The 23,256-nt window shown below is 39.6% G+C and overlaps 1 protein-coding gene across 1 annotated transcript; it reads right to left on the bottom strand.

The window, feature by feature from the left end:
- Nucleotides 1–31: 31 nt before the first annotated feature.
- LOC137182303 (putative nuclease HARBI1) lies at nucleotides 32–1,534 on the bottom strand. The gene is made up of 2 exons (XM_067588622.1): nucleotides 974–1,534; nucleotides 32–871 (listed from the first exon to the last, which is right to left on the bottom strand). Exons 1-2 carry the CDS (start codon nucleotides 1,416–1,418, stop codon nucleotides 744–746), a joined length of 573 nt encoding a protein of 190 aa, XP_067444723.1. The 5' UTR covers nucleotides 1,419–1,534; the 3' UTR covers nucleotides 32–743.
- Between the last annotated feature and the right edge of the window lie 21,722 nt (nucleotides 1,535–23,256).

Raw genomic sequence — 23,256 nt, 5'->3', positions numbered from 1 at the left:
AACTAAACTAGCTTTTGTATTTGTAGGAAATAAAGAAGACCAAATAAAATTTGTGTTATGGCTTTATTTGACTGCTGTGGTGGTGGTGATGATGGTGACTTAAACTCTAAAGTGATTATGGCATATGGTGTCTCTGACTGCTCTGCCGTCCTGGATAGCTGGCAGGTGGATGGGGTTGTCATCATCAGGGTCTTCAATTTGTAGGGCAGGGTGTTGCTCTCCTCTAATAGTGGCAATATTATGAAGAACAACACATGCCACAATAATATCACAGGCCCTTTCAGGGGTCACCCTGAGGTGACGTAGGCACTGGAAACGGGCTTTCAGCAGGCCTATAGTCATCTCCACCCGGGCTCTCGTCCTGCAGTGAGCCCGGTTGAAGTTCTGTTGGGGGCCTGGTTCAGGGTCGGGGTAAGGGGTCAGCAGCCTGGGTTGGCATGGGTAACCCCTGTCATCCAGCAGAAGGCCATCAAACTCTCCTGTAATGTAAAGTGGATACATTAGTGTATTAAAGGAGGGAGACAAGTGAATTATATTGTGCAAATCTTTAGGCTATGCTTACCACATTGCAGTCTGTTGCTCAGGTTAGACTCACGATATATCCTCAAGTCATGAACAGACCCAGGCCACTTGGCCTCCACATTAGAAATGATGTATGCAGCATCACATATGATCTTGACAGTGCAGAGAATGACAGATGTTAGTTGGACTATGATGCAGTCTTTAACATTTTGAAACAGTAGTCAATCTACATGTACCTGCACATTTATGCTGTGAATGGACTTCCTATTCACATAATCGGCTTCATTATGTGAGGGAGCCGTGATGGGAATGTGTGTGCCATCTATGCAGCCAATCACACTGGGAAATCCTAAAAGAAATTAAAATTACTAATCTCAGTCTGAGGTTGCAGCACAGTGTCATCAACAGAGTATAATTTAAAATGAATTTAACAGATCTCTACATCATTCACCTGCAATCCTGTGGAACTCCTCCTTGATGGCTCTGACAGGTTTGTGTCCAGGGAAAACGACAAAGATGGGTAAAAGCCGTTTCAGGGCGAGGCACACTTTTCTGACCGCCCTGCATACAGTTGCCTTACTCAGGTGCTCAGCATCTCCGACATTATACAAAAAACTTCCATTTGAAAAAAAACGCAGCGCGACGAACAATATCTGCTGGGATGTGAGAGCATGACTACGATTTGTTATATTGCAAATGTAAGGACGGATTAGGTTGTGTATGTAGATGATTGACTGTGACGTAAAACGGTAGCGCTCAAAAAGATAATGGTCTGGAAATGCCAGAACATCTATTCGCGGTCTGATAACTATCTCCCGACGAATAGGCCTATTTAATTCTCTGCGCAGTAATGCTGCACCTTCATCCACGGGATCATTGTCAAATGGACATGCCATGATGGTGAAAAAAGTCGCCACCTACTGTGCCTAATGGACTTCTAATATAGCCTACTGACTCTAATTGTTTTAATGATTTTTTTAAATGATAGACGGCAGAACTAGGCTACGCCAAAACTCGCCTGAGGAAATCAAATGGAGTGTGTGGCTCTGAAAGAGGGCGGAGACTGAGAGAAACTCGAGGTTCATTGAGAAAGACCTGGTCCCGGCCAGGTTAGGTTCATAGAGTCTGTTGCTACGGTAACTGACCGAGAGTTTAAGTTACCTCTCTCTCTGAAACAGGCTAGAGTTACCCCTCTTTCTCTGGTTTGAGTTACCTCCCTTTTTGAAACGGAAAACTCAGAGTTTCCCTCATTTCAGGGTTAACAAACTCTGAGTTTTCACTAAACCCGCTTTGTGAAACGGACCCCAGGTCACTTCCAGTGTCCACCTGCAAACCTGTCCCTCTCCTACAAAGCACACTAGCTCCCCCTTGTGGCCCGGTGGGCTTCATACTGCTATCCCCTGGTCACTGTTTTTGCTTTTCTCCCATACCCATAACCATCCCAGTCAGAATCACTTACCTGTGCTGACGCCCCTCTTATGGCTGGGATCGCTGTGGTGCCCAAGGAATCCATCCAATTGCACACACCCCAAAGCAACCTGTGCTGATAATGACACAGCCTTCTCAATCAAAATTTGTTTGATTAATGCACACTCTGTGGCAAACGAGGCTCACATACTCAATGACTTATTTAAAAGGGAAAATCTGGCTTTTATATTCTTGACTGACGTCAATTATGAGTCTTTCTATTATGATCCATGGAGGTTTTATATTTGTAAAACTTTCCTTAAGCTGAGTAAAACGATTGTACTGGTCTCGCTGTGGTCTGGAAAAATTGGGTTTCTTGCCATTTGGTGAGCACAGAACCTTTTACTACTTTTAAATTACAATTGACTAAAGTTGGTCGGCAAAAGTTTTGTGTTTTAATTTATCGACCTCCTCGTCCAGCAGGTCAGTTTTTATCTGAACTTAATGACTTTCTGACTTCTATTATTGAACTGGACATAGTTTTATTAGTTGATGATTTTAACCTGCACATTAATGACACCACTAAATGTGTAGCCACTGAATTTCTTAATATTACTAAATCTTGTAATTTCAAGCAACAAGTTTCCGGCGCCACTGACACTGGTGGTCATACTTTGGACCTTATTGTATTATTGACTAGATATTGATCAGAATTGTTGTGAGGACCTACTGATCAGTAATCATAAATGTATTTTTGATCTCTGTGTAAATGCTGACCCTTTGTGTCCTAAACAAACATTTAGTTTCTGCATCATTACCCAGAGTACAACTGATCAGTTCTCAGCACACTAATGCAGTCTTTTAATGAGCATTGCTCCACATTGTTAGACAAAGCGGCACCTTTAAAGGTTAGGACTGGGGCTATCTGTAATACTTCCCTGTGGATGACCGACGTGGTCGGCTGCTTGAGATGGAAGTGTCGCAGGACTGAACGATTATGGAAATCCACTGGGCCAGAGGAGCATCGCCTATATCTCAAAGATCTCTCACACTCCTTCAATGCACTAGTAAAGGAAGCCTGGACTGCTTACTTTGCTAACATAGTTTCTTCTTCTAAAAGAAACCCCAAGATTTTATTTAATACTATAAATAATATTGTTTCACCACCGCTCTCTACATTACCATGTTCCTCTGTTGATGATTGTTACAAGTTCCTTACCTACTTTGTTGGTAAGGTAATCGCTGTTAGGTCCAGTATTCACCATTGGACTTGACCACCAACTCTAGCCCCTCTCTATCTCCTTCTGTTCTGGACTCTTTCCAACCTATCCTTGCCAGATCTGATGGACTTGAATAGGAAGATTAAGCTATTTTCCTGCCCTCTGGATGTGATATCTCCTCCACTATTTCTAAAAGTTTTGCCAAAAATTGGCCTCACTGTATCAACTATAATTAACTCTTCCTTGTCTTCAGGATGTGTCCCTTCCTGTTTTAAGCATGCTACTATGCAGCCCATATCAAAGAAAACTAACTTAGATCCACAATATTTATGACAAGTTTCAGTCTGGGTTTTGGAAACAGCATTCTACTGAAACTGCTCTTCCGAGGGTTCCTATTATTTTAATGTCCTCTGGTGCATTGTTCTGTGCTAGTGCTATTTGACCTCAGTTCTGTGTTTGACACAGAAGACCACTGTATCCTGATTAAGAGGTCATGTGATTAGGTGGGCATATCAGGCATAGCATTAGACTAGTTTATGTCTTATCTCACTAACAGGAGTTTCACTCTCTCTATTGGTAACTTCGTGTCTGCTTCCTCTCCACTGTCTGGTGGTGTCCCACAGTTCTAGGGCCTCTGTTATTCTCTTTATATTTGCTACCCTTGGGACAGATCATAAACAGATTTAACATTGTTTATCATCTATTTGCAGATGATATCCATGATACTTATTTTATTTGCCCCAAACAATCAAAATACATTACTGTACAGTAGTTGAAAGCTAGCTAGCAATGGACACACTGACTGTGTCTGTGGGAGTGTGGGAAGTGTTTGTATTCAGTCCAGCCTCTGACTGGACTCTGAACTCACCACAGACTCCGGTTCTTTCTTATTTCCCTCCAGTCTCTCTCTTTTTTCCTCATGTCTTTATGAAGCACATTCATAAAGCTCCAGCATACACATGCATTTTTTGCTGAAGTTGAAATATTTTGAAATTGAGTGGATGCACATTCATGTCAATTCACGTCGCTCCAGGCAAATTCACATCTACTTGTGTCTTTGCGTTGACTTTTTATATAATCATCTAAAATTCACTTTGCGTTCTGTCTGAACACACAGTAATGATGAAGATGATTCTGATTGAACTGTTGCTTCATTTGGAACCAAGGATTGGACAAACTGTTAAATTCATGCGAATAGCGAAAGTGACCTGAGCAGTTTAAGTTTTAAATAAGTCATGTTGTTTTATGTCTTAATTTACCAAAGCACATAGCAAATAAGTTTTATAGATTCTAGGATTAGACAACTTCATGCAATAATGACATTCATCTGAAATCTGTCAACTAAATCTAAGCATAATCATAGTTTTCCTTGGTGAATCTAGCCTTAATGAGTCAGACTTTGTGTCAGAGGTGGTGGAGGAGGTAAAGAACATTTTTATGGCGAGAAAAAAAGCTCCACAGGAGTACAGGTGGCAAGTTGTTAAACTTCAGTAGGAGCATTAAAAGAAAGTTTGCAGCCCTCTGGTGATCCAAGTTATGACCCTTGACTTCACCCATAAAACCCCTAATTACATGCTGATGTAGTCTTTTTAATTAATACTACACACACAGTCTGTTGAACAAGAGCAGTACAAGTATTTTGAAGCTTGAACTCACTGAAATGGGAGCAGTGATGGTCTAAAGGTTAGAGAAGCAGGCTCAACTCCAGTTCATTTATAGAGCCACAAAATATTAGGAGTGAGCATGACCTATCTTTCTGTTCTGTCTTTGCACAGTACTTGCTGACCTTTACTGCAGAGGTTGTCCACTTGTCCACATACATATGTGGCCAGAGGATGCAGGATGAATAAATCATTTCCTCTCTAAATCGTGGGATGTACAAGCTGTTGAAGAAACAGGCATTTTCCCAAACTGTCTTTGGTTGTGCATGTATTAGTGGTGAGAAATGTAATCTCAGTGTTGCGCAATACAGATACATAATGTAAGGACTATACTGAAGACTGCAACAATATACTGCCAGACCAACTCCATGAAATACATACAAGTATAATGACTAAAGCACTGGTGGTGAAGTACAGCTGGTAAAAAAGGGGGAGAACTCAAACAATGTCTCATACCAACAGCCAGTGTTGGTGTCTTCACCATGACCACCATCTTTTCCTAACCTTCACCAAGTAGTTTTAATTGCCTAAACTCAAAAAGACCTGCATCACAAAGGTTTCAGATCAGAAAATGCTCAAACAGGTTATTTTGGAATGCACTGTTAAACAATGTATTTTATTGTTATGTATGAGGACTTAATGAATTTTCTACCTTCAGACAATAAATGTATTGTTATTCTCACCCTCCTTGCCCTCCAATGGGCAAACGCTGACATCTGTCACTCATCTAGATGAGGCAAGACATCTTATTTATATAGTGCATTTCATACACAGTTTTTTACTAATTATATTTATTCATTTATTTAATTTGTTTATTTGATAGGGACTGAGCACATAATGAACATCAGTATACAAACCCACAACGGCAACGATAAATAGAGAAGAACGTTAAAAAAGACTGTCACTTGTTGAACTTATCAGAATGAATTAATTTAATCTTCTTTAGCTTTAGAAATGACACAATATCCCTGAGCCACTGACTGACTGGGAGCGTTAGTAAACTTTCAGTGAAGAGGAAGATGGCGTCTTGCAGTAAGGAAGTGAAAGCTAGAATATCTAATTGGTTGGAGGTGTATCAGTTGTTGTCTTCTGGAGACCCAAATATGCCAATATGGGGAGAGACATTTATAGTAATCTAAAGTATTTTTGATATAATATCAAAATAAGTCTGCCAAAAACAAGATAATAATGGACAAGAATAGAACATATGAGTTAGATTGCAGGATGAAGCATGATATTTATCACATCTGTCAGTGATAGTGGGATAAATTTGTGACAATCAAGCTTTGGAAAAATGAATCCTAAACAGTACCTTGGACTGTATGAGTGTGAGATGAGTGCAAGTTGAGCTTGTGTGAATATTGTTAAGGGCAACGGCCGACCAGTTATCCTTCAGGTTCAACCTCAGTTTTGTAGCTGGTGAACTGTCATAGGACAGGAGTTTGTGATAAACCTTTGAAATGAGTGACTTTTGAAGGGGGTCAGAGATGAGAAACTCATCTCACAGTTGAGGAGGTGAGGAGGGAAAAATGTGAAACAAAGATTTAATACAGTGTCTAATTTGAAAATATCAAAAGAGATGAGAGGATGGGAGATGAAATTCGCTTGATAGATCTGTAAAGGTTTGAAAAACACCATTCTTATAGAAGTCTTTATACATTTTCAGGCCTTTATCATGCCATACAGAAAAGGTGGAGTCTGTACATGTGGTCAAGTCAAGTCAAATTTATTTATATAGCACATTTCATACAGAGAGCAATACAATGCGCTTCACAAAAGCAAGCGTGATACAATTAGACATAAAATACATCATACATAAAAGCAAGCAAACATATGCTTGCTTAAAACAGGAGCAAACAGTTGCTCAACCTAGTTAAAAACAGCAAACAGAAATGTAATAAGTCTACTTTTAAAGGAACTAAGCACTGGGGCAATATCACATGGAAGGGCATTCCAACTGCATGGAGAATAATAACTGAATGCAGTTTCACCTGCTTTAGAGTGCACACAGGGGACAACAAGGAGACCACTGGCTGATAATCTGAGGCTACTTGTTGGTTCATATGCACAAGCAATTCCTAAATATAATTTGGAGCAGGGCCATTCAGCACCTTGTAGACAAGTAAGAGGATTTTAAAATCAATTCTAGCATTTACTGGAAGTCAATGCAAGGATTTAAGAACAGGTGTGATGTGTGCACTTTACTGGGTCCTGGTTAATATATGTGCAGCAGCATTCTGTATAAGCTGCAGTTGCTTAACAATTTTTCAGGGGAGTCCAGAAAAGAGACCTCGGCAATTGTCAAGTCTGCTTGTGACAAATGCATGTACTTGTTTTTTTCAGCGTCTGAATTTGAGAGAAAGTCTTTGAATTTTGAGATATTTTTGAGGTGGTAGAAAGCTGATCTTGTGACATTGTTGATATGACAGTGAAAGTTAAGATCAGCATGTATGAAAATACTTCTGGCATGTTCTTTGCCCTTAAGGGAAAAGGAACTGAGGTGGGCTGCAATTTCCTGTCTCTTTGCTTTTACATCTATAATAATAACTTCTGTTTTGTCACTATTTAGTTGCAGAAAATCTTGATTCATCCATGTGTTAATGTCCTTGATGCATTTAATCAGTGTTTCCATGGGGCTCAAATCATCAGAAGAGAGGGAGATGTAAAGTTGCGTGTCATCTGCATAATTATGGTGTTGTATATTGTGTTTCTTTATGATGTGTCCAAGCAGAAGCATATATAAGTTGAATAGGAGTGAGCCAAGCATTGAGCCCTGTGGAACCCCACAGGTCATAATAACTTTGTCAGATGCAAAGGAGACAAATGGAGACAAAGAAATTCCTGTCTAGTAAGTAAGTTCTGAACCAATTTAGAACAGGATCGGACATTCCCACCCAGTTTTGTAGTCTGTTAAGCAGAATCCCATGATCAACTGTATCAAACACGGCACTGAGATCTAAGAGTACTAGGATTGAGAGTTTATCAGAGTCTGTGTTTATGTTCATGTATTTACAACTTTAACAAGGGCAGTTTCTGTGCTGTGGTGGGATCTAAAACCAGACTGAAGAACATCAAACAGGTCATTTATCATTAGGTAGCTATTCAGTTGACTGTACACAATTTTTTCCGAGGATCTTACAGAGAAATGGGAGATTAGAGATTGGTCTGTAATTACTCATGTTTGAAGTATCAAGATTGCTCTTTTCTAGAAATGGTTTTATGACAGCAGTTTTAAGAGCACTTGGGAAAATACCAGACTGGAGGGAGCAGTTGGCAATTTGTAGTATCTCTGTATTTAAACAGTTAAAAACAGTTTTAAAAAAAGTTGTAGGAAGTGGGTTGGAAAAAATCAGGATGGAAAATTTTTTGGTCAGCTGGAGGGGCTGAGATGGATGTGAATGACAGGTATGACCATGTTAACGCCCATGGGGAGCAGGGAGTGGAGCTAACCATGGCCAGGACCAGTAGTCTGCAGCCGGGGAAGTGGTGACTTCCAGACATGGGAGTGGGGCAGTCGAGTCCAGTTCTCCAGTGGTTGTGGTGTTGGCAGCAGGACCCATTGCGACGACCAATGAGACGATGATCCGCTCTTCTTCCCTCAGCTGGTATAGGGTGGACATTCTCCCTTCCAGCTCAGAGATTCTCTGGGTCAGACGGAGACAGCTATCGCATCCGGTGTGAGGTGAGTGGAGGCATATCTTATTGTGTATGCTGGTACTTGCTGGTGAAAGAAAACAGCTGTGGCCAGTAAAGGAGTTGCAATAAGGGGAAAAGCTACTGTTATTGTGGGTGTTGTAATAGGCAGGCAGGGACACAGTGAGACTTAACCAGGGCTCCACAATGGGAATGGGAAAGTAGACTTGAAAAATTACACAAAGGAGGTCCTGAGTTACTCGGATCAAGACTTACTGGCACAGGCCCAAAAACTGGGCCTGCTGCAATAGATCAGCTTCCAGTAAGGAGGTTTGATGGCTGTGATTTCCTCCCGGTTGGTGGTGAGAGCATAAAAATAGCCCCCGCTGGCTAGTTAGCGCCAGTATCGTAGTTCGTCTTAACCCGGTTTCTGCAGTTCCCTTAGCATTTAGTTAGCTCACAAGGCTAAAAACAAGCCGGTTGGGCTAGCCTCAGCAGGCTGTCCGGACAGGGAAACTAAAACTTAAAATCCGAGCATGTGATGATTAAAATCTTTTGCTTATTTAAAACAAATAGATAAAAACAGCTAGGATCTAAAAGTATAACGTAAGATGTGGCTAAAAAACTGAATGAAATGTCAAATTATGACAGAGCTTCTGACAGGCACACACAATGGTGGTGCATGTGCAGGAGATTCAGGTTGAAAGAAATGATATAGGCTGACATAAATGACTCCTTAGTAAAGCTAAAGTAGATGCTGAAATAAATTTGAAATGCTTCCTGAATTGTTACAAGATTTTGAGTGGAACTTACTACTTGGTTATTTGTAAAGCCAGAGGGGCTGGTTGGAATAGAAGAGGTAAGTAGAGCTATTAGGGAAACTGAAACACATGACTGTGCCTCTAACTTACACCATGGTGGATCTGTTGATTTAAACCAAAACAAAATTTAATGGATGTGTGCCACCCAGTAATACAGTTGGAAATTTGGCAGAGACAATTGACCATTGAATTTGCATCTCTGAAGTACAGATTTACGGATTCTGGGTGCCTCTCCATACCATAAAAAACAAGAGAAACCTTGATCAATTGTTTTAAGAAAAAAAAAAGTTTCGGCAGGAATAGGGGGAGACATTGAAACAGAAACAAGAATTTGGGCAAGATGTTCATTTTAACTATGTTAATTCTTCCAATCAACAACAAAGGTAAACTTCCCCATCTTTGAAGGTCAGATTTAATATTAGACACTAAAGGAGAGAAATTGGAAGAAAAAAGGGAAGTTGATGTTCTAATTATATTGATCCCCAGGGACCTAAAGCCAGAGGGGCTCAATTTTAAGGGGATATTAGACTGTTTAAGTTGTAATGCCAGAGCACTGATAGGATAGCATTCACTCTTGGAGATAATTACTTTATAGCCTGAGAATGAGTCGAATCTTGGAAGGATGGATAGAATTGCTGGTATGGAATGGCTTGTGTCTGAGGCATACAACAGTCAGTCATCATCATGAAATGATAGCTTAAATTCCATGCCCAATCATGATATCCCAGTGAAATGGGAGAGGACCTCAGAAAGATTGTCAAGGGCTCTATTGCTAGTGCAAACAATAGGGGGTATAAGGGACATCCCTGTTGGATGCCACGAGACAAAGTGAAAAAACTATATATAATAATATAATGCCATTGGTTGAGATATTGCTTGTGGGGATGTATAAAGGATGGGTCAGCAAGAATGTTAGTATCCACATTTATTAAGGAGAGAGGTCTGTAAGAGCTGCAGAGATTTGGGTCTTTGTCTTTTTTTAGAAGCAGACTTATGAAGCTTGTCTTAAAGTAGGAGGGAGAGAGCCATGGTTCAGCAATTCCTTATATACAGAATGCAATAGTGGGGCCAGTTTGGCCTGAGATCTTTTAGAAAAATTCAACTGGAAATCCACCGTTGCCAGGAGCTTTGTTATTTTGCATGCTTATCATATCGAGGGTAATTTCCTCCACAGTTAATGGTTTGTTTGTTTTTTTTTACCAAAATCTGGGTTTATCGTAGGGAAACTGAAACTATCTAAGAAAGAATTCATTTTGGTGGTGTCAGATGGAGATTCAGATTTATGTAAAGAAGAATAAATAGAGCAAAGACAGAGTTCATGTTGGTAGGGTTCATATGCAATGTGCCTAATAAATCTTTTATTTTTACAGCCAGTTCTATTTGTTATAGTGTACTGCCCTCCTGGCTAGTACTCTGAATTTTTATCTGAATTCTCAGAGTTCATCAAACTTAGTCCCTAGTACAGATAACATAATTATGGTAGGTGACTTTAATATTCATGTGGATGTCGATAATGATAGCCTTAGCACGTTGTTTATCTCAATATTAGACTTAACTGGCTTCTCTCAGAGTGTGAATAAACCCACTCTCTGTTTTAACCACACCCTTGACCTTGTTCTGACAAATGACATCGAAACTGAACATTTCAAGTTTCAAGTTTATTTTATTTATAACTTTAAAAAGCAAAGAAGTTTTGTATCGAAGTGCTTCACAGCCAACATGCAATGGTTGGAGGATCTGAGGGGTCTTGTGGTGCTATAAGGGGTGAGAAGTTCTTAGATATATGTAGGTCTGAGACAATGGAGACATTTATAAACAATTAGAAGAATTTTGAAGTTTATCCTGAAATGAATGGGGAGCCAGTGCAAGGGTGCAAGGATAGAGGTAATGTGGTCTTGTTTCTTCAACGTTGTTAATAACCGGGCAGTAGCGTTTTTGATTAGTTGTAACTGGGAAATGGTAGCCTCAGAGATGCCTCAGTAGAGGGAGTCCAGCCTGGATGATCTTAGTGCATGAATGACTCTTTCTTGGTCAGAGGGTGAGAGGAAATGCCTAATTTTGGAAATGGTTCTGAGTTGGGAGAAGGACCTGACAATGGAATTTACCTGACTGTTGAAATTTAGATCATTATCAAATATAACAGGTAACCCAGGTTCATAACGGAAAGAGTATGATCTCTGTCTTGTCTTAACTGAAGTAAGTCATGAGCTAACCAGTCTTTGATGTCTTTGAGACAGTTTTGTAATTGGGTTACATTGGCCTGATTTTTGGAGTTGAGGGAGAAGTAGATTTGAGCATCATCTGCGTAGCAGTGAAAAGAGATGTTATGAGTTTGGCCGATTTTTCCCAATGGGAGTATATAAAGACGGACCACCAAGTCCTTTTGCCTTCTAATATTACACTCTGAGGAGTAGTTAAAGTTTACTGCCTGTTTAGTTGTTCAGCACACTAGACTGTCTTGTGTTTGTCCCACTCGGGACTGCTGTGTTTGTGCCATCATGAGTGAGAAAAAGTAAGTTGTATGTCGTCAGACGTGTGTTACAGACTGCTGTCCATATGCATGCTCTCTGTGGACAAAGCAACCAATTCTCTCCCCCCAAAGGTCGCTTTTGCTTTAGCATTCACTGGGCAGCACTTCACCAAAAAGCACAGCGCGACAGGCTTTTGCTCCAACAGTGACAGCAACAAGGACATTTAAGCAGAGGGGTGAGTAACATGTGCACCGAACAATGGTTCCTAACGTTACTTTATTTTTAAAATATCATCCATGCTGCTTGCCTTAAACCTACAAACTATCACACCCTGAATGGACTTTTGTGTGTTTTTTGGACTCTGTGTTTTTGTTCTTTTGACTTCCTTGGTTTTTGTTATCTATCTGATGCCCTCAGACTTTCTCTGTTTTTAGTTGGACTTTTTGAGGGACTATTTCATTTGTGTTGCACTTATGTTGCCTGGTTTTGGTTTTTTCTGTGTTTCCCTTGTGTATTCCTTTATTCCTCCTGTGTTTATGTGCACTTCCTCTCACCTGCCCTGCATCACCCTTGTTAGCCCAGCCTTGCTCCTAGTGTCTTCCCCAGTTTATCTGCTCCCAGTCTGCCCGTGTGTTGTGTCACCTGTTGTCTGTTTACTTTAGTTCCTGTTATATATAAATATTTTCTCTTCTCACCTTTACTTCCTGTGTTTGATTACCTCATGTGTTTCACCTGTGTCTCGTTTTACTCACCTGTGTTCAGTTTTCAATCACACCCTGTGTATTTACAGTCCAGTTTTCAGTTCAGTCTCTGTCAAGTCGTCTGCTTTTGTTCTGCTTTTGTTCTGCATTTGTACTGCGTTTATTCTGTGTTCCTGGTTAGTGTTCCTGTGTCTCAGTGTCTGGTCTACGTTTCTGGTATGTTCCTGTGACTTTTGAATTTTCATTAAATATTTCTGCATCGGATCTTGCCAGCAGCTCTGTGAGTCACCAGTGTGACTGGCCTGGTATGGCGGTGGTGAGACGGAGCCCGATGTTGAGTCCCCCTGTCGCCGGACATCAGCTGAACTGGGAATGAAGGTTTATCCGGCTCGTCCAGAACCTCCGGTCTAGCAGAAACACCAAAACCAGGGTTTTATCATGGGAGGTGGAAGAGGCTGTGGTTTTCCAACCAGTGAAGGGAACTCATGTGAATCAAGGATGTCATATCAGTTCACTAGCTGGATGTCACAGGTTGTAGGAGTATGAAAGGAGAGTCTCCCCCTCTTTTTGCAGTCGCCAACCACAACTCAGGGCAGGTGATTTGGCTCTGGACATGATGGAGTAGAGCTGATTGGGGCTTTAAGTTTAGCCCTGAGCTGGAGCCAGGGGTTCTCAGGGATGGTGACTGGAGCAGGAACAGAAGCAACGGCTGGAACAGCAGCAGTGGGCATAATATAACCAGTGGCCGGAGAAGACGCAGAAGCTGGAGCAGCAGCAGTGGGAGGAGTAGAGGCTGCGGCCCAAGAAGTAGCAGTGTCAGCAGGATAGGGAGCGTGACAGCCAGCTCTTCAGCACTGGTGGTGATGGCTTGTGCAGGGCCAAAGGTGATAGTGTCCAAGTGCCTCTAAGCCTCCTGGAATTTGTAGTACATGGAAATTCTTTGCTCCAACTGAGTCATCTTCTCGATGAGACAGATGCAGCTCTCGCAGCCAGATGTTGAGGTAAGTGGAGTCATGGCTTCTTGAGCATATGCTCAGAAGCTTAACTTAAAATCCAGACGTCCAATTAGTAAAATGCTTTATCCAGTTAAAAGATGTTAAAATTACCAAGATCTAAAAATAACTTAATAACTTTTGAATTCCTATTACTGGACTACACACCATTAGATGAAAATGTATTCACTAGATGTCTTTCTGATAGTGCTGTAGCTAAATTTAAGGAAGCAATTTCATCAGCATTGAATTAAATGCCATGTTTCAATACAACAGAGGACTCTTGCTAACTTTAGACCCTCCTAAATTGATTGTCTTGTTGATAGTGCCGCAGGGTCATTGCAAATGACTGGACTCAATCACCCCTTTAAAAAAGAAGATAATAAAACAAAAGAACTTAAAAACAGCCCCAGGTTTCTTTTTAGTACATCGGCCAGGCTGACAAAGGGTCATAATTCTATTGATCCATGTATTCCTATAGCTCTCAGTAGTAATGACTTCATGAGCTTCTTAAATGATAAAATTCTAACTATTAGAGACAAAATTCATCACTTCCTGCCCTCAAAAGACAATGATTTATCCCTAGACACAGGAACTTTAGAAACAGCTGTAAAACCTGATATATATTTAGACTGTTTAGCTCCAATTGACCTTCACAAACGATGCCTCCATCTAAACCAACAACCTTTCTTAGACCCCATCCCAACTAGGCTGCTTAAATAGGTGCTCGACAAGGCTACTACAATAATTACAGTAGAGAAAGCCGAATGAGTGTGATTAGGCTACTGTAATTATTGCAGTAGAAGCACAACTGAACTGCCCGATTATGTTGACTTGCTCAGATTTTATTGATTTAGTTATTTTTCCTTGATTTTTGTGCTTCTTCTATGGGTAAGTAGAAGATTTACTTAACTACATAGTAGGCTATGTAGTTAAATGGTTTCTTAATGTGTTTAATTTGTGTTTATTGCTGATATACGATCGATAATCTGCACAGGGTGTTTTATTTTGAAAAATGACCAGATGCTCTATGCTGCTTCTGTGTCTGACTTCCTGCCTGGCTTGATCTGCTCTGTGCAGCTTGATGCAGCTTCCATCAAAAATAGACTAGGCATGTATATTTAGCAGAGCAAAGCAGAGAACCAACTCTGGCACACTTCTGGGGCGCTTCTGAAACGCACTATGGTCCGTCTGGTGGGATTGCAAGGATTGATTAGAGTGACCGTGATCAGCTTTGACAGCCGCATTGCAGCCAGAATGCAACACAGCTGGAACATTTAATTGGCATTAAAGGAACTGCATAACCTGGTTTAAGTCCTATTTATCAGTTCAATTTCAGTTTGTATATGTTAACGATGAATCCTCCATGCATGCAAAAGTTAGACACGGAGTTCCACAAGGTTTTGTGATTGGACCAATACTGTTCACCTAATATAAGCTTCCTTTAGGTAATGTTATTAGGAAACACTCCATAAATTTTCATTGTTATGCAGATGATATCCAATTATATTTATCAATGAAGCCAGATGAAACCAATCAGTTAACTAAACTCCAAGCAGGCCTGAAGAACATAAAGACCTGGATGACTTGCATTTTTCTGATACTAAACTCACACAAAACTGAAGTTTTTTTGCTTGGCCTTAAACACCTTAGAAACACATTATCTAATAATATAGCGACTCTAGATGGCATTACCCTGGCCTCCAGCACCACCGTCTCTGAGGAATGCACATATTTGGCCTCAGCTTTAAACAAGTCAGCAAGAGTGTGCAATTAATGTCCACGGGGACTTTGTCACAAACTGGCTCTGGAATTTGACAAGGAGGGAGTCCACGCAAGAGTATACTCTAAACAAATATTTATTAAAACTACAGCTAGCAAAAGAAGGTGTTTAGAACAAAGTGCAAAACCAAAAGAAGATGATGCAGGGTAGATGTCGGCAGGAGGAAGGGAAAAAGAGTGACCACATGGGCTAGCTTTTATATCTTGGCAGGCCCAGGTGAACTATACTATACTGACGACCCTCCACTGTCAGCCAATATCCAGAAGGCATCCTCCAAGACAGTGGGAGAGGCATCATACCTCCCCTCTTAAGATTAAGGTTCCACCTTGACATCCAAATCAATACAAAGTTGTTACAAAGTCAAAACAATATAGTCTTTCATAGAAAGAGAAGGGGTTACATTTCCTTAATTTAAAATTCACAACTGTTCCCCATAATCTTAGAATGGTGATCACGTTCATCCATATGAATAATGACCAAATACCAACCACAAACACTGCCAACCATCTCACCAAACCTGAATCCCCACCCAGCAAACTTGGATCCTGAGGAGCACTTCTAGAGGGAGTACACAAACCCATCAAAACAGAGAGGCTAGTTAATTGGCCAGTTAAGAATCATAACAAGACTCATTCATAGCTGCATGGCTTTTCCTGCACCTTTTGAGATGAATATCCAAATGGTATAAGACAGTACCCACTCTTTAAATTTAAAGGCAAGCTAATAGGTTCCAGGTTGAACCTGTAATTGTTAATGTTATTAAACCAATTTTTTGAAGATATTGATTTTTTACCAAAACAATGTTCAATTTGTTTTGCATTTATACTGATCCATTTTAATGGAAGTGTAAGTTTCCTTTAGTGTCAAGTCTATAAGGTATGTAAGGAAGTAGGATGAGGATACTCTGTGATTATCCAAAGTATAGTATGGATAGCTATGCTCCAGTACAGTAATTCATACAAAAACATGGTACTGAGAGGTATGGATTTATCAAACCATACTAGGAAGTTACAAACCCAACAAGCACTCATATGTACTGGGAACATGTACAGTGGTGAAATCAAAATAGCCACAGCAGAGCTCAAGATCCCCAGCCCTATCTATCTAATCACAGCAACTGACTCATAGCTAGTCATAGTTAGTCTAGTCTAGTCTAACCGTAGTCTTCATAGAGATAGTTGTGGGGGTACTTATGCACCGATTCCATCAGAACCAGAAGGCAACCAGAAAACTGGTGACCTTCAGAGAACCAGGGAAATGCTCCCGAGATGTACTCTTTGCTCACTTTCTCTGTCACACTAAAGGGAAAATAACAAACTGGTTGGTCTCCTATTGAGACCAACCACTTTGGCTTGGGGGATGCATTGCTTGTACCAACTAGTGTGGCAATCACCAATGACGTGCACCAGAACATACAACTTCTAAACAATTGGGTTTGCAAGCAAACTGGGGATGGCTGCTCCCTTCCAACATCCACTAAAACTAACTCCACAAAAGTAATTAAACAAAAACCTTGCTTGGTGCTCCCAAAAATTCACAATGCTTAATTCTCAAAAGCACATCTGCTCTCCTGAAACACACTTAAATTTTAGCATTCACAAGTCACAATGGTCACAAACCAAAATTGTCACACACTATCCAATTCAACCGAATGAGCCTCCCTTTGTCACACTAAAGCTTGAATTAATCTTACCAAAATGGGTTTAGATCCCAGACAAGTCTTCCACACCCTATCAGAAAAGCGAGAGGTTTGGAATCGCATGGGTTACTCTTCTGATAGGCTTACAAATCTATATGTACTCAGTTAGTCCCACCCACACACATTATCACTCAATGCTCTGGCAACACACTGTTCCATAATGCGTGGGTAAATATGCAGGAATAAGGCAAGGACAAATTAATAACGCTACATTAACACCTCACTCACTTGTACTGGTACTAATTTTAAAAGGTGTAATCAGGGAAATATATGCAAACAGGCCTATTCACCAGCAACCCTGTATGCTTTTGTTTTTAAGCAAATTTCAAGGTTACCCACTGCGTAACTGATGAGCAGCTGAGTAGCTCAGAGATTAAACCTGAAGCTGCATATCATATTAACACCTCAGTCACTACTACTGCTTCTCATCTAAAGGAGCAATCAATGGTATTACACAAACACCATTTCTCCACAACCCCTAATGCTTTTTCAAGGTTATTCATTAGGTAACTAATAAGCCTACAGTGGTTATGAAAAAATGACCTGCAAGCAATAAAAATTAATGCAAATATGATTTCCCTACAACCATTTTATTAAGCTATGAATGTATTTAACTAATCATTTTCAAGTTTACCACACACTAAGTAACTGATACAGTAGGAAATAACATATGAAGTCATATATTGAGTAATGTGGAGTGTTTATTGCTATTGTTTAATGTTGACAGTGGAAAGTAATCATGTTCACCAACTATTAATTGACTCAGGTAACTCAAGCTAGCTAGTCTATAAACTGACCAGCTGCTTGCAAAACAAAGCATACAGTATATCACTAGCTGTATCATGCGCGTGAATAATGCTGAATTAAAATCATCACTGTGTGCATAGCATCAATATTAAGTTTGTGTGGCAAACATGAGCTACATAGTGAGGTTGCATATCAATGTCAAGTTGTGAAGTCCTTCCTGAAGGATTTTTCCCCACTGTAAATTCCTATTACAGTTTCTTTTTAATGATATCCTCAATATTCCTCAATACAGAAACACAGGAGTCTCCTGGGGACTACATTTATGTTATAGCCAAAAGTGTTAATAATTTAAAAATTTTAGGTAAACAAAAAATGTACCTAAAATGTGAAAGTGAACAACACATTTGCAAACCCTTGCTGATATTTTTATTATTATTATTATTACTATTATTATTATTATTATTAGTATGTACACAGAGCTGGAACCAAACAAGATAAGAGCAGTGTTGCATGTCAAATGTAAGAAAGAAATGCATGATGGTGATTATGTTATCCATTATGACATGATAATATAATGCACAACTGTTCCAGTTACAGTGATCTGATGCAGCAGATTATGGTCAGTATGTTTTATACTCTCATACGGGACCTGCACACACAGTGGCTACAGTGGCTCAAGTTCCTGTCCATTTGCCCACTGACTGAAGTACCCTCTGGACCCTCAAATAAATATTAGTGGTAATATTGTTGCTCTTGCTACTGCTGCAGGACATGGAAACGTACAGTTATCTCTGAAGGCATATTGAGAGAAAAGAAACACTCTGTGAAGGATAAAGCCAACTAATAAGTACTGCACTTTCTGATCCTTTTTGTCTTGATAATGAAGGGGATATAATGATGTCTATTCCATACAGTGAAGTGATGTCACTGCAATTTAGTTTAATTGCGGGTCAGGGTAGCCTTTACTGTAAGTGCTCTATAGACAATTTAATAACTTGTTTATGATAAAAAAAACTCCACATGAGCAACATTAGGCTTAAACGTCTATAGTTAGTGTCCTCTAAAGGTTGCAATGTTCATTACCTTGCAATACAAAAACAAGTTGGAGGGAACAAAGTGTCAAGCAAGACACTGACTGCAAACTGCTTTGGTGAACACATTAGTACCTTGCAAAGAAACTCCACTGGCATTGTTAGTTAATGGGAGATATCAGCTTAAAGCAGAAAATTGGAACACCAATTTACATACCCTGCAGCAACCTGGTTTCTGTAAAATGTGTGCTTACGTAGAGCTTCACCTAAACACATTTTTGAGCCATAGTTGGCTGATTGTAACTGTTGTGATAAGAAGCTGCTTCCTGAGCATTTGTGAGAGAATACATAGTTTTTCACTTCCAGTGGGAATGTGTCAAAATTTCACAAATGGTTTAGAGTTCAGCTGTGAAAGCTTATGCCTGGTGCAGACTACACCATTTTGCCACGATTTACCTGTCGCAATTTTGATATCTCAGATGGAGGGGGGGGGGGGGGGGGGGGGGCTGTTCCATCTGTAAAGGGCTGTGTTGAGGAATCAGAAGCACAAGCTGTAAGTAACATTATATCACTGATGTGTTTGTCCTGTATTGATAATTGGACCAAATTGCTTGTGAATACAGTTTCAGTGCAGAGAATGGGCGTATACAATGTTGATAAAGTTTTACATGGAGCTAATGGCGATTTGCGCGTTGTATTTGCATCTATATTTGTTGAGGCTGCAAAATTATTTGTATTTGAATAAAAGTGGAAAAGTGGAAAATCCTGTTTTTGTTTTTATTACACTTTTAATTTTAGAAAATTAAAGTGTTACAATAAGTGTTCATGAATAAACTATCTTACAAAGGAGCTCCCCACACTGGGTGTCGAACTGGAGTCTCCCAGATTATAGACAACTGCGCTGACTACTGAGCTAAAACCTAGCACATCACCACTGCGCAGATAGGCCTGTAGGTATTTATACACCATAACACAGAGACAGTACAGTGTGTAACGTGTAGGGAAGAACTTCTAAGGTGATTCTTGCTTTGCACTTTTCATTTATTGCGTATTTTTTTACAACCTATTTTTGTGGAAAGGAGAAGGGGAACAACAGGTTATGGAGAGTCCCTTGAAAGCACTTCACCCGTGTCAGTAGCTCTGCTTTATCTCTGGCAAACACCCCCAACTCTGGGAGTGATGTCCAAATTAGGAAATGTGTGTCATGTTGCAGGTGGATGTGACTCCCCCCCGTTGAGACCTGCTGATAGATGTAACAGTGGAGCAGAGGAGAGAGACTTGAGTTAGCGAAGTAATCGACCTGTGTGCTGATATTAGACATGTTTTGTGTTTTTTAATTCCTGAAAACAAGATGATAAGTATATTTCTTTGTCAGCATTGTTATTTTGTGTAGTAATGAAAGGATTTAAAACAATATTAGCTTTTTCTTTCGTTAACCATGCTGTAAAAATGCTCTGCAACTGACAATGCAGGGATTTATGTGGACCATCAATTTGTTCCTAGCAAACACACCATTATGTCTGAGAACTAAAGTTATTCATTTCATTGTCTTTTCCCAATTAGAGTACATCTAAACAGACCCACACAACCCATGTTACTGTACAGTACAGACACATGGGATGCCAAACTGACCCTAAACCTACAGTCTCTTGTGAAATGCAGTTCTTCCCTCAGATGGTATCGTTTTGGCACACAGTTGTCATACTCTGCTTCTACAAAATCTGCTGCCACACAGTTGTCCTATGGTACATTGAGAAGCAAAGGTAATGTATGTAATATGGGCAATAAATGGGTGTTATTTACTACAGGAGTTAGGAAAAAAAAGATCATATTAGTTTATAAACTAGAAACACATAAAGACATATTGGCTTGCATCACAGTATCACAAACTAAAAGTTATATTTTCTTTGTGTCTAATCAGGGACCTTGGGCTCCCTCAGAAATTTCTGAGGGAGCCCAAGGTCACCCAATACTATGATGTTTGGCACCTTGAGAAAGGTAATTACTATAATTTTTTTGTAGAATTTTAATATCATATGAAACAAATTCAACATATTCAAGTTGTGCATATTTTTTTACATCTTTTTTTTTTGCAAACTTTATATCTTGTCAGGTTTGTCCAAAAAGTTGGAAATGCTGGCTAAAACAAGGAGTGTGTGGTGGTGAGCAAGTGGTTGTCTAGCATCAAAAACCACATTTATTAGACAGCCATGTTTTTAAAGTCTGGACCAGAGAAGGTTGCAAAATGGAAGTCCCTTATAAACCACAGTCAGAATGTCCACACATGATGATCTGCTTCCCCAAGTGTGCTCATCCTGACAGAGTCTCCAGAGACCCCCGCAAGTGGTTTCAACCACGTTTGTATCAAGTATTTTTCAACAAAAATAACTGCTTCTATGAGGACATGACTGTAAAAATAATAATAATATGTAATACTTATTGGGGGCACAAATAGTTTTTCGTTTTTATGAATATTTGTTTCATACAAATATTTTTAAAAATTATTTGTTTTCGGGAAGAAAAAAAACATGTTGAACATGTTGTCAAATACCAGTGAACAGGTTGGTCTCTCGGTCGGTGTCTCTCTTCTGCTCTGCTGTTACATTGATCAGCAGGTCTCAACGAGGAGAGTCACATCCACCTGCTACATGACGCACATTTCCTAATTTTGACATCACTCCCAGAGTTGGGGGTGTTCCCCAGAGATAAAGCTGAGCTACTGACACATGTGAAGTGCTCCCAAAGGACTCTCCATAACCTGTTGTTCCTCTTCCCCTTTCCACAAAGTTAGGTTGTAAAAAATAGGCAATAAATGAAAAGTGCAAAGCAAGAATCACCTTTGACATTACACGGTGTGCTGTCTCTGTGTTACGGGTGTATAAATAGGTAGAGGTCTGCCTGCAATGAGGTGATGAGTAAAGTTTTAGCTCAGTAGTCAGCGCAGTCATCTATGATCTAGGAGACTCCAGTTCGAGACCTGGTGTGGGGAGCTCCTTTGTAAGGTAGTTTATTCATGAACACTTATTGTAACACTTTTAATTTTCTAAAATTAAAAGCGTAATAAAAACAAAAACAGAATTTTTAAGCCTCTTTCCACTTTTATTCGAATACAAATATAAATAGTTCTGTTGCCTCAACAAATACAGATACAAATACAAATACTGGGCCCTCTGCACATCCCTAATACCTATAAAATAAAAGTATCTGTTATAGAACAAATTCAGTGGGCACTTAGACCATTTCAATTTTATCTGTCTTTCATTCCAGGTTCAATGGCCCTTTACAAAGTGGAGAAACTCCTACTGAACAAACGACTTCTCTGTGATGTGGAAAAAACTCAGTCATGACCACCGAACTTCATCATTGGAGGCCTTCCACAGTGTCATTCTAAGCTTCATGCCAAAGAATGTGGTTTGGAATGCTGTGCAAGGTTGTTTGGATAAATAGCATTAAAATAGCATATGGCATCTGCTGGCTGACATGTACGACAGAAAGCCTCTTGTTTAAAATTTGATATTGCTATAAATTTATGTTGTGTCCTTTTAAGAGATGTACTTTTAAAAATAATTAATGTTTTGAATTACAGACTCAGACTTTAACTTTTTTTCAGGCTGTACCTGGCTGCCATGCATTTCAACAAGAATGCAGAGTGAGACCAAGCAACAACTTCCAAGGTCAAAGTTGTCTACAGGATAATGTTCCCAAAGTCCAACAAGGAAGAATGCACAGCAAAGCCAACATTCAGTAAGTTAAAAACAGAACTTTTATTATAAATGATCCAGTATACAAATGTAAAACAACCAGTGTAACATTTGGCTATAACAAAAACAACTTTTGGCCAACACCAACTTACAAAACTTACACCTTGTGGTATGTAAGGTGCCTGTAATGTCTGAAAGAGAAAGAAGACATCATCATTACAGAAAATATTCACTGTATGGCTTGTAAGCTGTATTTTCTGTGTTACAGAGATTTTGCTGAATCCAGTGAGGGACATTATAAATGCAGAAAATATTGACTTGTGAATCCCAGAGAACAGGATACTAACTCTGATATTGACCACATTTGATTGTATCTTTTTTCAATATTATTATGAATGCAGTGTGCACTCTATCTCCTGTAACTAAACTACTTTATTTTTCTTGAGTTGAGTGATTTATTGTTTTGAAATTTGGAATAATCTGTTTTTACATATAGAGGGAAAAATGATTTCATGTTATAACAATTTTTATAACAGGACGAAAACTTACTCTTCCTCTGTTGTCCTCCTAAGAGGTCCATTGTTTTCTCTGTAGATATTATTTATATTTCGTAGGGTGTATGCATTTAAGCAGTTTGGTTCTAGGCCTGGATGATCAGTCATGCATGTCGGAGGTTTTGGCTCTTGGTTCATTGATCTTACAACCTTATGTGGAAAAAATAAAACCAAATATAGAAAATAGCAGATTCAGTCAGGAATTTACATAGACCGTTCCATGTTCCCACCATGTTACAGATACTATATTTCATATAATAATATATCAATTTCTAACCGTAAACTGCCATATTTTCAAGTTGTAGGAACAAAA

This window comes from Thunnus thynnus, chromosome 4 (assembly GCF_963924715.1).
Source record: "Thunnus thynnus chromosome 4, fThuThy2.1, whole genome shotgun sequence".
Lineage (NCBI taxonomy): Eukaryota > Metazoa > Chordata > Actinopteri > Scombriformes > Scombridae > Thunnus > Thunnus thynnus.
The sequence above is the reverse complement of the archived record's forward strand: the minus strand, read 5'-3'. Positions and strand labels throughout refer to the sequence as shown.